At 42.9% G+C, this 12,837-nt stretch overlaps 1 protein-coding gene across 1 annotated transcript in view; it reads left to right on the top strand.

Annotated features, from left to right (window-relative positions):
* Window positions 1-11,284, top strand: part of LOC142823418 (uncharacterized) — a 58,210-nt gene extending 46,926 nt beyond the window's left edge. The window contains exons 20-23 of the mRNA XM_089770395.1: window positions 4,533-4,559; window positions 5,221-5,247; window positions 6,048-6,074; window positions 8,767-11,284. Coding sequence (XP_089626521.1) covers window positions 4,533-4,559; window positions 5,221-5,247; window positions 6,048-6,074; window positions 8,767-9,293 — 608 coding nt within the window. The 3' untranslated portion in view covers window positions 9,294-11,284. The remainder of the gene's footprint in view (window positions 1-4,532; window positions 4,560-5,220; window positions 5,248-6,047; window positions 6,075-8,766) is intronic.
* Window positions 11,285-12,837: the final 1,553 nt, after the last annotated feature.

The following is a 12,837-nucleotide window of genomic DNA, read 5'->3' as shown; positions in this document are numbered from 1 at the left end:
GAAAACTTTGGTGTGAAGTGGGTGCACAATTCCTGGATCTGCTGTTATTGCTCAGGGCTGAGGATCACTTCTTCAATTCCACCCTTGCTGTTCCCATCATAGTAGGTGCCTTCAGGCCTCTCATCATCATCCCTCTGAAGGGTTGTGAACTGAAGAACCTTGAATTCTTGGGAATAAAAGGACTTCAGAGAATTAACATGATATACCTTAGGCTTAAAGTTAGGATCTGGAAATGCTAGGAGGTAATTAACTGCTACTATGTGCTCTCAGACTGTGAGTGGTTTGTCCCAGGATGTTTCCATCATACTAGCCAGGAATGCCATTAACCCATGACTTGCTCACTTACCTTGAAGGAACGTTCTCTGGCATGTTTATCATTCCAGGACTTCTGTTCTTGCTGAGAATTCTGCAAGTTTTGTTGAGAAAGGGCTAAAGAGCTTCTGATGGTGTTTTGCAATTTGCCCATAAAATCCTTCCTAGAGAAGGGGTAGCTTTCTCACATTGCTGTTTCACTAATTGTAATGGGCCTTTAACCTCATGGCCATCATAATCAAATTCAAATCATGCAAATCATAAACTGGGATGGGGTAAAGTCTGTAGGCAAGCAATAGCTATTACAGCACCAGATGCCAATCACTGAAGTCTTCCATAATTAATTTGCAAATCATGGCTCCCAATTTGTTCGGTAGTGGTAAGGGGTGGCAGCCAAGTGTTTCAACCCATGAGTTTCCCAAAGAAGTTCCATGTTTCCTTCAGGAAGTTAGTTCCTGACTCCATAAGGATCTTGGAGGGCCAACCTACTCTTGCAAAAATGCCTATTGGTGTTTGGTACAAGATCTTGGCCATGATGCTCCCTAGAGCTATTGCTTCAGCCCATCCGGTGACAAAATCCATGAAAGTCAGTATATACTGTTTTCCTCTTGATGTCATTTTAGAAAAGGACCCAGAATAGCCAAGCAACACTCTAATATAGAATTTCAATTCTGGGGAATGGCTGGAGAGGTGCCTTGACCTGGTCTCCTTTTTTTTTCACTCACTGGCACATCTTACCAGACCGGACATAACTAGGCACATCCTTGCCCATTCCTTCCCAAAAGAATGACTTTTCCAATTGGCCTTTGGTTCTTTTTATCCCAGTATGGACACTAGGGTGATCAAAAAACTTAAAAAATAATGAATAGTCTTGCAGTACCTTAGGGTATGTCTATACTAGCCCCCAAGTTCGAACTAGGGTGGCTAATGTAGGCATTCAAAGTTGCAAATGAAGCCTGGGATTTAAATATCCTCGTTCCAGGATATTTAAATCCCGGGCTTCATTTGCAACTTCGAATGACTACATTAACCACCCTAGTTCGAACTAGGGTGGTAGTGTAGACATACCCTTAGTGAAAAGTGCAATGAGCTAGGTTTGATGGGGGATGGTGTTCCCATCAAGTTCTTACTCTAACTCCCTTTATACGGGTGGTTGCCTGACCTTGGGGACTTTCCTTCCACTCTCCCATGCTGCAGAGTCCTCTGATAAGGTTGGGCCCAGGGCTCCTGGGACCCTTAACAGACAATCTCATTTTGGTCCCCTACAGTAGGGTGTAGGGTGGCCAATTCCCTGACCCACTGATTACCACATTAATACATTTTGTTTGGTTTAAGCTTAAACAGCAACGGGAAGTTGGAAAAGGTTAAAAGAAGAAGGAGCCCAACTTATGGGCACAGGGAACAGGTGCTTCTGAGCCATAAGAAAAGCTCACACTCTGTTCCTAGCATCTCTGAGGCCACCCTCCCAGGCCGTGGCTGCAGTGCAGTGACACTCTAGGACCAACAACTGCTTTAGTGGTAGCCACATGCCCACAGGCTCTAGATGGTAGAATCTTTCTCCCCTGCATTGTCCCTGCCATTGATTTCATAACTCCCCTCTGAATCTGACCTTCAAGGCCCTCATGTCTGACAATATTGCCATGCAGCTGGTCCTCACTGTCCAGTGTCCCCCTCCTTATTCCCAGCAGCTTGTTACATATCACAGTGGGAGGCTATTCACTGGTTGTGCTCCCACATCTCTCACTGTAGAGGTGTATCTACACTGCACCGTTATCTCAAGATAATTAGCATTATTTCAAAATAACAATATGAAGTTCTACATAGACATTCTATTATTCTGAAACAATTTCAAAATAACAGACAGCTTAGTCTGAAATCTGTAAACCTCATTTTATGAGGAATAACACCTATTCCGAAATAGCTATTGCAAAATAAGGCATGTTTAGATGTTCCACTGCTGCTGAAAAATAGCCCCTTACTAAGGCCATTCTAAGTTATTCCTTTGGGGGCTCTAAATCAAGCTAGCACATCTACATTAGGGAAGCCTGCCTTGGACTAATTTAGAGGTTTTCCTGCAGTGTAGATGTGCTATTTTGAAATAAGCTATTTCAGAATAATTATTCCAGAATAGCTTATTTCAAAATATCTATACAGTGTAAATGTACCCTCACTGTGTGGGGATGTAGAACAATACTCACAAAGGAAGAAACATGCATGAAATCACTGAGCACTGTTGCCTTTTCTTCATTTATACACCGAAAAACTCTTTGACAGATAAGATTTCCTATTTCTCTAAGTAGGTCTCTTTCTGTCATAGGGGCTACGTCTACACTGGCACCCTTTTCCGGAAATGCTTAAAACGGAACAGTTTTCCGTTACAAGTATTTCCGGAAAAAGAGCGTCTACATTGGCAGGACGCTTTTCCGGAAAAGCCCTTTTTCCGGAAAAGCATCTGTGGCCAATGTAGTCGCGCTTTTCCGAAAAAAGCCCCGATCGTCATTTTCGCGATCGGGGATTTTTTGCAGAAAAGACTACTGGGCTGTCTATACTGGCCCTTTTCTGGAACAGTTTTCCAGAAAAAGGATTTTTTCCCGAGCGGGAGCAGCATAGTTTTTCCAGAAAAGCAGATGATTTCTTACAGTAAATCATCACTGCTTTTCCGAAAATTCAAGGGGCCAGTGTAGACAGCTCGCAGCTTATTCCAGAAAAGAAGGCGCTTTTCTGGAATAAGTGGCCCAGTGTAGACACAGCCAGGGTGTGTCTAAACTACATGGCTTCGTTGACGGAGCCATGTAGATTAGGGTGATCAGCAGAGGGAAATGAAGCCACGATTTAAATAATCGCGGCTTCATTTAAATTTAAATGGCTGCCGCACTCTGCCGACCAGCTGATGATCAGCTGTTTGTCAGCAGATCGGGGCAGTCTGGACTCGCCACGGTCAACAAGGAAGCCTTGTCGACTGGGCTGGTCGACAAAGGCTTCCTTGTGGATTGCGGTGCATCCAGACTGCCCCGATCTGCCGACAAATAGCTGATCATCAGTGCACGGTAGCCATTTAAATTTAAATTATTTAAATCGCAACTTCATTTACCTCTGCCGATCAGCCTAATCTACATGGCTCCATTAATGGAGCCATGTAGTTTAAACACACCCATAGTGACAGACAATAGAGGAGAACTCACATTAATATCTGCCATTGTAAAGAAGCGGCTGCTTTAAATGTGCAGGTGTTTTATTCTGTTTGTTGTTGTTGTTTTGTTTTCTTTTTCTTTTTATTATTTGGTGAAACAATGTCAATCCTAAGGGAAATAAAAATGTTGTCTGTGTTGCCAGCTTTCAAATTGCAACACAATGATTTATTAGTAATGGGAAAAAAAGGGATCAGTGCACACACATGCATTCACGTACACACAAGTAAGATGGTTTTATCAGCATTACTAATTGGCTGTGTCTACACTGGCCTCCCTTTCGGAAAAGGGATGCTAATGTAGCACTTTGGAATAGTCAAATCCGCGGGGGATTTAAATATCCCCTGCGCTATTTGCATTAACATGGCTGCCGCTTTTTTCCGGCTTGGAGATAAGCCGGAGAAAAGCGCCAGTCTAGACATGATTCTCCGGAAAATAAAGCCTTTTCCGGAGGATCTCTTGAAAGTAGATCTCTTATTCAAAGTAGGAATAAGAGATCCTCCGGAAAAGGGCTTTATTCTGGAGGATCGCGCCAGTCTAGACGCTTTTTTCCGGCTTTTCTCCAAGCTGGAAAAAAGCGGCGGACATGTTTATTTAAATCCCGCGGGGGATATTTAAATCCCCCGTGGATTTCCCTATTCCCAAGTTGAAAATTAGCATGCCCCTTCCGAAAAAGGGGCCAGTGTAGACACAGCCCTAAAGTTTTCCAGAAAAACAAAACTTCCCTCTGTAGATGCACCGTAACAAAATAAGGGACTTTATTCCATTATATTTATTTTGCTCTGGAAGAGGAGTAATTATTTTGATTGTAATTTTTTTTTCAACTTTGGAATAGAGTGACCACACATCAGTGTTACTCTGGAATAGTTAAGTGTTACTAGAATAGCTATTCTGCATTGAGGACCTCAACACAGTTATCTTGCGAACTTGCCCGTGTGTAGACAAGGCCTTACTATATCCATTGAATACATTATGAACCACAAAACTTGTGTAAATTCAGTTTTTATGACCTTCTCATTGTCTCTCTTTCAGAAATGGAAAAACAAAGATTTAAAATGGGTAAGAAAAATGCATTTTCAGTTAATAAAGTACAGTTTTCTAGTGACCACGATCAAAGCCAGCACTGCAGTGTCCAGTGCAGGGAAGGATGGAAAATGTACCTTTCTCTGCAGCGACTGGCAATAGCCACTACTGGTGACAGAATACTAGTCTAGATGGAGATGCTGAGATGCTGTGCTAACAGGTCATCAAAACCTGTAGGGGAAATCCCAATTTGTGTCAGGAGCCCCCAATGTGGGAGAAGGCTCCCTTTGTGTTCTAAGATCCTGCAGATCCTTTGGCCTCAATAATAGCTCTGAGGTCTTACCTGCATGGGAGGACTGATCCACAGACCTAGAGTGCAATGAGAATTCTGCTATTGCTATTACAGAATAAGTCCTCTGTGTATTATCTAATCCAAAACAAAAGTAACTTTTTCCAGCACACTTACTCTGCTCTGGAAGAGTAGTAATTATTCTAGAATAAAATCAGTTTTATTTTGGAATAGAATGGCCGTATGTCAGAGTTATATTAGAATAGCTATTGTTTAATTGTTATTTTGACATAACCATGTTGTAAATTTCCCCCTGTGTAGATAAGGCCTTACACCACTGACTCAATTCTGAACCAGAAAGTTCATGTGTAAACTCAGTTTGTCTGACCTTTTTATTCTCTCTTTCAGAACTGGAAAAACTAAGGACAGAATTATGTAAGAAAAATGCATTTTCAGTTAATACAATGAACAGTTCTCTAGTAATTGTGTGTTAGCTCAAAGTCACACTGCAGTGTCCAGTGCAGGGAAGAGTGGGAAATGTACCTTTCTCTGCAGTAGCTGGCACTACCCACTATTGGTGACAGGATATTAAATTGAATGGATCCTCTGGTCTGATCCACAGTCCTGTTCTACACAAGGACTTTATTTTGAAATAAGCCCCTTAGGTTGAATTTATAAGCAGAGCATCCACATTATTTTGAAATCTGTACTCCTGCTTTCTTTGGAGAACAATGCTAATCTGGAAATAGCTATTTCAAAATAGTGGTAGAGTGGACACTCCAGTGCCACTATTTCTAAATAACTGCTCCCAGCGTAATTTAAACTAATTACTCCTTTGTGTTTCCTAGGGCTGTAATGGATGCTGCCTTGGACTAATTTCCAGGCTTCCCTGTAGTGAGGACACTCTATTTCAATTTTATAAAATATGGAGTTAAGTTGAATTTAGAGATTTTGAAATAGATTCCTCAGGTAGACATGACCATACAGGCAATTCCTATGATGTACGTAATGTGCATATCTGGTGTGTATATTGGTTGTGTCATATGTGTGTGTGTGAACATGCAAGTTCCATTTTTGAGTATTTTAATTTCTGCATTTTCATGTTGTACAAGTAAATCGCCCCAAGTACTGTTTGACATCTTCACTTCACTGAAAGATTCCTTTGCCCTGAAGGGGAAAAAATCTTCTGAAGGTGCATCTTCTCAGTTAATGTTTGTTTCTTACTGTCATTTCAGATTGGAGAAGGGCTCGCAACAACGCAGGTAACAGAATATACAGACAGCACCTGGTTATTGCATTGAGGAGTGCAATATGAGATCCTATAGGAGTGTAGGGAATAAGGAAGGAAGAGAATAGTTCTGTAAACATACATTGGAACTTAGGTTTAAATCCTGTATTGAAATCAGACTTCTCTGAATTGCTGCAATGGCCCAAAGCAGGCCTAAAGCCAGCTGAGCCCCTGCAAGATTCCCCCATTATATGGTAACCCACAGCAATTTTGCCACCCATCTACTGGTTCCAGATATTGCCTTTGGCCATGGGCAGTGGTGAAGACCCACCCATTCAGTTGAGGCCTCACCCACATGGGAGCCAAGTTGCCTCCTTCTCCCTCACCCTGCACCATGGGGAGGCAGGTCAGTGCACCATGACTTCCCCCCACCAACACAGGGAGGGCAGGCAGGTGGCATGTGGCCCTAACCTCCTTGAGCCAGCACACAGAGAGGGAGTAGGGTGTGTGGCCCCAGGTTCACTGGCACCGGAGCATGGGGGAGGGTGGGAGCTTGAGGGCAGCAATACTCTTCCTCTGGTACGCATACAGTAGGCACTCTGGGGGTGGAGTGCGGTGATGATCTCTGATACTGGGAGCGCTCTGAGGATGAGGTGCCCCCAGCCAACAATTCTTCTTCCTCAGTGCATGAAGCAGTCATAGCACTTATAGCAATATCAATGGATAACTTAGTTTCAAGAACGGTTCAAAAGCATGACTACTATACTGAAAATCACACTACAGCTGGTGCAGGAAAAACAGCGCAAAGTCCTGAAGATCTTGCAAACATCTACCAGCACCAAGATTTCCTCCTTGATAGATGAGGTGATCTGACTCTCCTCACACTAACTTCACAAAAGATAAAATCACATTATGCCTACACCTCAAGTTTTTGCCACAAGGGACTTCCACTTTCCACATCAATGAACCTATGCACTTACCTTCATTCTTTCCTGAACTGCACAAGAACGCCCTTAAAGCATCCTGTCACACACTCAGCATAAGACAGGAAATGGCCTTCTACTTGGATAGGGCCAAATCATTCTGTGGATCCTCAAGATTATTCATCTCCAAAGCAAAATGATAAAAAAGGTTGACAATCTCTTCCCAACAACTCTCCAAGTGGATCTCCACTTTTATATATACTTGCTGTACATTATTAAATAAACTCCTCCCACAGGTAGTCCAAGCACATCCCACCCAAGCAGTGTCAGCTTCCACAGCATTCCTTAAGAATGTACCATCAGTAGACATATGCAGAACTGTAACTTGGTCTTTGAAACGCACATTTGCAAAACACTATGCACCCGCAAGCAGGCCCATTCCTAATACCATAGTCAATCTCCCTGACCTTACTTCCATATTCAAGGCATGACTCTAAAGCTCACCACCTTTCTGGAGGACACTGCTCTATAGACATTTAGGGTGTGTCTACATAGCAAAGTTTTTTTGTGCTAATGGCCGTTATTCTGAAATAACTATGTGAACATCTACACAGCAATTCTGTTATTTTGAAATAATTTCAAAATAACGGATGGCTTAGTCCAACTTCTGTAAACCTCATTCTCTGAAGAATTATGCCTATTCTGAAATAGCTGTTTTGAAATAGCCCCTCATCAGGGCCATTCTAACTTATTCCTTCTGCGGCTCTAAATCGAGATACCACATCTACATTAGAGAAGCCTGACTTGGACTAATTTTGAGGCTACCCTGCAGAGTAAATGTGCTATTTCAAAATAAGTTATTTTAGAATATCTATTCTGGAATAGCTTATTTCAAAATAATCATACAGTGTAGACGTAACCTTACAGTGAAGCACCCACAGGTCAGCACTAGAAGAAGAGGCTACTCATTTTGTGCAGTAACAATGGTTCTTCAAAATGTGAGTTCCTGTAGATGCTCCGCCACCCACCCTCCGCCCCTCCATTTTGGAGTTCACCTACTGAATTGTACGGTAGAGAAGGAATTGTGTACACGAGAAGGGGGTACCAATGGCACTATGAGACAACAACTGTGCGTGCATGGTGTGGTCAGGCACTGATTGAAAAAATTTCCAATTGCCAGCATGAGGTCACACCAACACCTAGAGTGGCACACCCACAGGGAAACACATCGCAAAGAATGATCAGTGCCGCACAAGGCAAGTAACTTCTTATATGGCACAAGAACTGAATTTCTCAGCCTTTCTTAGGTATTATCTGTCTCTTTTAGTATGTCTTCCTTGCTTCTTCAGACTGTAAGCTCTTTTATCAGGGACTGTCCCTACCTCTGCTTGTACAGCACTCAGCACAACATGCCCTGCTTTGTTCTGAGGCTTTTAGGCTCAACTGCTGATAATAAGGGGAACATGACAGTAAAGCAGAAGTAACAACAGTAAGTTTTAAGGGAATTTTCAACTATGTATCCTTCAAATTCATTTAAATACTCAGTTCCTGTGTTTTGAAATGACTTTTCATTCTATTTCTGAGTCATGGGCCAAATATTCTATATAACCTTCAAACACATTTTTGAACGTTTAATTTAAACTATATTGTCCAAGGTACAACACGAAAAGACTAAGTTCTACTAGGATAATTTCAGAGAAAATGGTATTGAGACTGAAGGATTAGGTCCAATTAATTCCTATTCTCCCAGCTCAAGCTGTCATTGTAACAGTGAGTCTCAGAATTCCAACTTTCTCTTTGCAGATGACATCACCCTTGATGCAGCCACGGCTCACCCCAACATCTCCATTGATGGGGATAAGAAGATTTTTACACATTCAGCTCAACCTCAAAAAGTTCCAACAACTCCAGAGAGATTTGATTCGACTGTCTGTGTGCTGGGCTCTGAAGGATTCTCTAATGGAAAGCACTACTGGGAGGTGGATGTCGGGAGCAGCACTGACTGGGACCTGGGGGTGGCCAGAAAATCCGTAGAGAGAAAAGGGAAACTTTCCCTAAGCCCTAAGGAGGGATTCTGGACTCTGGGTCTGAGTGGGAAAGATTATTGGGCCAAAACAGACCCCTGGACACGGCTCACAGTTCAGAAAAAGTCCAAGAAAATTGGAGTTAACCTTAATTACCAAGAGAGGCAGGTGACCTTTTTCAATATAACTGACAGATCTGTATTGTTCATATTTAAGAATTGTTCATTTTCAGGAGAGGTTTGTCCCTTCTTTAAAAATTCCCACAAGGAAACAACAATGAGAATTTGTTCTATAAAAGAAGATTAATAATTTTAAAATGATATGAGTACTACAGGAGAGGATAGAATCTCTGAATCATTCGGTAATCATAAATAGGAAAAATCAGAGACTACTTTCCCCCATCCCCGGACCTAACATGAAAATGAAATTTTTCAACCACTCAGTCTTCCCCTGCACATAATTTATTAAATAAAATAAGTAATGGGGAAAAAAAGCAAATGAATGTAGCTCAAATGAAATTAGTTAAAGCAAAATTATTAATCTAATTATCAGGTTAATCAATACAAAACAATATCAAATAACTCCTCTGTATATACTTACAAGATGAAATAGCATGTCAACACTATAGGGAAGCATCCAAATTAGTCAGAGGCAGGCTCCCCTAATGTGGACATGCTACCTTGATTTACAGCCCCAGGAGGCATTGAGGAGTAATTACTTAGAAAATCATATATACAGTTGCCCAGTGTCTGTGAGTCAGTAACGTCGAAATGCTGGCTGTTCTCCCTGGGTGGCGTTGTTGCCTGAAATGCTGGCTGTTCTCCCTGGGTGGCGTTGTTGCCTGAAATGCTGGCTGTTCTCCCTGGGTGGCGTTGTTGCCTGAAATGCTGGCTGTTCTCTCTGAGCGGCCCATGCTGCATGGGGAGTGCAGGGCCCAAACGGCCGCTTGCGCCGCTTGCTCTCCCATGGCGGCCTGGCTGAGCAGCACAGAAGTCAGCCGAGCGCCACGGCAGTAGGTGAAGGAGGGCAGGGTGGTGATGTGCGGCGTGACCCTCGGCCATTAATGTCATCGCCCTGCCCCCCCTTCGCCTCCCACCGTGGCACTCGGCTGACTTCTGCGCTGCTCAGCCAGGCTGCCATGTGGGAGCAAGCTGTGCTTGGACTCCACGCCCCCCATGAAGCACAAGGAACGTGGAGCCCAAAAGGCCATTTGGGCTTCACAGTCCCCCGAGTGAGAAGCAGGAGCGGGAGGAGAAGAGAAAGAGAGAGACAGAGAGACAGGCAGAAGACGGAGGAGAGCTGGGGGGGGGGAGGCAGTAGGAGGAGGAGAGAGAAAGAGAAAGAGAGACGGAGCGAGAGACCTGAGGCTCAGGAGAGAAGACCGATGTGGAGGAGAGACCTGAAAATCCCATCTTATGACAGGCTAATTGGCTAGTTACTTAGAATAGCCCTGGGGGAGGAGATATTTCAAAATAGCAACAGCGGAGCATCTACACTAACACTATTTCAAAATAGCTATTTTGAAATAGGCATTATTCCTTGTAAAATGAGGATTTATTGTTCCGGAATAAGAAGCCTATTATTTTGAAATAATTTCAAAAAAACAGGCATGCTGTGTGGATGCTCACTTTGTTATTTCGAAATAACGCTATAGTGGAAACATGCCCTGAGTGTTTCTATTTTTATTTGTATTTGGAGATGCTATGACCATCTCGGGTGCCAGACTGGGGAGGGAGGCATCACTAGGACTCAGAACTGATATCTTTAAAAGTTTTAGCCCAAGCGAGAGGCATAGGGTTCCATGCCTCAGGTGCCAAAATGTTGTGGGCCGACCCTGACTAAAATGAAAGCTACCTCCACCAACTGCTTAAAATGTTCGGATTTAGTTTTGGAAATATGTATTACAACTTTAAAGTTTGATTTTCAGTATCACTTGTGTGTTTTCTAAACTGTCCTTTTATAACTCCAGATCCAGGATTGCTGGGAACAATAGTGTTTTGGCTGTACTTCATTTGTTCAGAGCAGCTTTCCCTGAAAATTTAGTCATCTATGGTAGAAGCAAGTTATTAATGTGGGCCTTTGGTGAATATATTCTATGCTTTTGCTTAATGGCCATGTCTTTGTTTTAGTTTTATAGCTATGTTCTTGTGCCTCATTTGACATATGTAACTAGTTTGAGTTGTTAGAGAGGATGAAAAAATACATTTTCTGCAAGGCATAGTTAATTTTGTTTTTATTTGATTTCATGTGAAATAAACATTTTAAGTGGTGCACCTTGATCATTATTTCCTGTTTTAATATTTTCTACTTACATATCAAGCTTTTAAAAAATCTAGGGTATCTTTGTTTGTACTGGTTGTGTCAATCTACACAGTATCTCAATATTGGTACACATACCAAAAATGCAATTCCACTATGGATGTGGATGGAAAAATTAGAAGGACATTGCTCACCAGTGTCTTACATATGACACTCCACTCTTGAGAAATGAAACAAAATAAAGACTGGATGAAGATATCTCAGACATCTTTTATTTCCTCTACCATGTGCATGGAATTTTACTGTCTCAAAGCTTGCAACTTAGGTTCTTGAAAATTTTCTGGCCCAAGATGGGGTGTAGGGTCAAATGTGCAAACCTCATGTCCTTTCATGCTTTGATAACTTTCAGAGGCAGCCATTGCCCATATTTTGTACATCCACAGGAAGAGTTAGCCAGCGGGAAAGACCCATGGCCCACTGAGGAGCGCTAAAAGTCTTGATGGGCCATCAATATCTAGCCCAAATATAAATTTTACCTGGAGGAGGGAATCGTCTAGGAATACAACACATGTAGAAGAAGTAAGTCTATGGGCAACATTAAAAACTTCAGATGTAAAGATGATGTATAAATGTCAACAGGATGGTCAGACTTTGCAAATCATAAATTCATCATTGACACTTGACATGACATAGTTTGTACAATATTAGTTGTAATTGTATAATAATGGGAGTAACAATAATAAAATGCTCATATTCAGTCAGTCAACATCACAGTATCTTGAAGTTTCGAAATTTGAAGTTGTCACACAACCTTGTGTGTGTGTGGCCTGTTCCAGCACAGGTACTCACTTACAATGTTTACTCACTGGTAAGGGCACTTGTTTGGGGTGGGAGAGCACCTACTTTGGTTTTTTTCCTCTGCCATGTGTAGAGAAGGGGTCCCACCTCTCAGGTGAATTCCTTGGTCATGGGCTATGAAGTCACTCTATCATTCTCTTTGAGAATGAATAATGAATTGAATTATGCCATACGCCAACAGTTCGAGCCATCATGTAAGAGCCCACCCCATCGCTAGGCATTCCCTCTCTATGGTCTCGTAGCTCCGCTCCCAGGGCAGCAGCTTCCTGCTCAGGTACATGATGGGGTGGCGTTCCCCCTTCTCATCCGCCTGCATCAGCACTGCCACCAGCCTGGTGTCCAAGGCATCGGTAAACATGATAAAGGGCTTGTCAAAGTCCAGGTTTACCAACACTGGAGCCTTGACCAGGGCTTCCTTCAGTGCACAGAGAGCCCTCTGGCACTGCTCCGTCCAGACCACCCTATCTGGCCTCCCCTTCCTGCACAGCTCTGTGATTGGGGCAGCGATGGAGCTGAAGTTGGGTGCAAACCTCCGGTAGTACCCCGCCACTCCAATGAAAGCCTGGACCTGCTTCTTGGTCTGGGGTACAGGCTAGACTCTGATGGCCTCCTCCTTGGCCGGCTATGGCTTCAAGCAGCTGCTCCCCACCTTATGGCCCAGATAGGACACTTCAGCCATTCCAACCTTGCACTTCCCAGCCTTTATGGTCAGCCCAGCGTCCTGCAGCCGATC

This window comes from Pelodiscus sinensis, chromosome 18 (assembly GCF_052426305.1).
Source record: "Pelodiscus sinensis isolate ZL-2025 chromosome 18, ASM5242630v1, whole genome shotgun sequence".
In the NCBI taxonomy this organism is placed as follows: domain Eukaryota; kingdom Metazoa; phylum Chordata; order Testudines; family Trionychidae; genus Pelodiscus; species Pelodiscus sinensis.
Note: the sequence above shows the minus strand (reverse complement) of the source record. Positions and strands in the feature narration are given on the sequence as shown.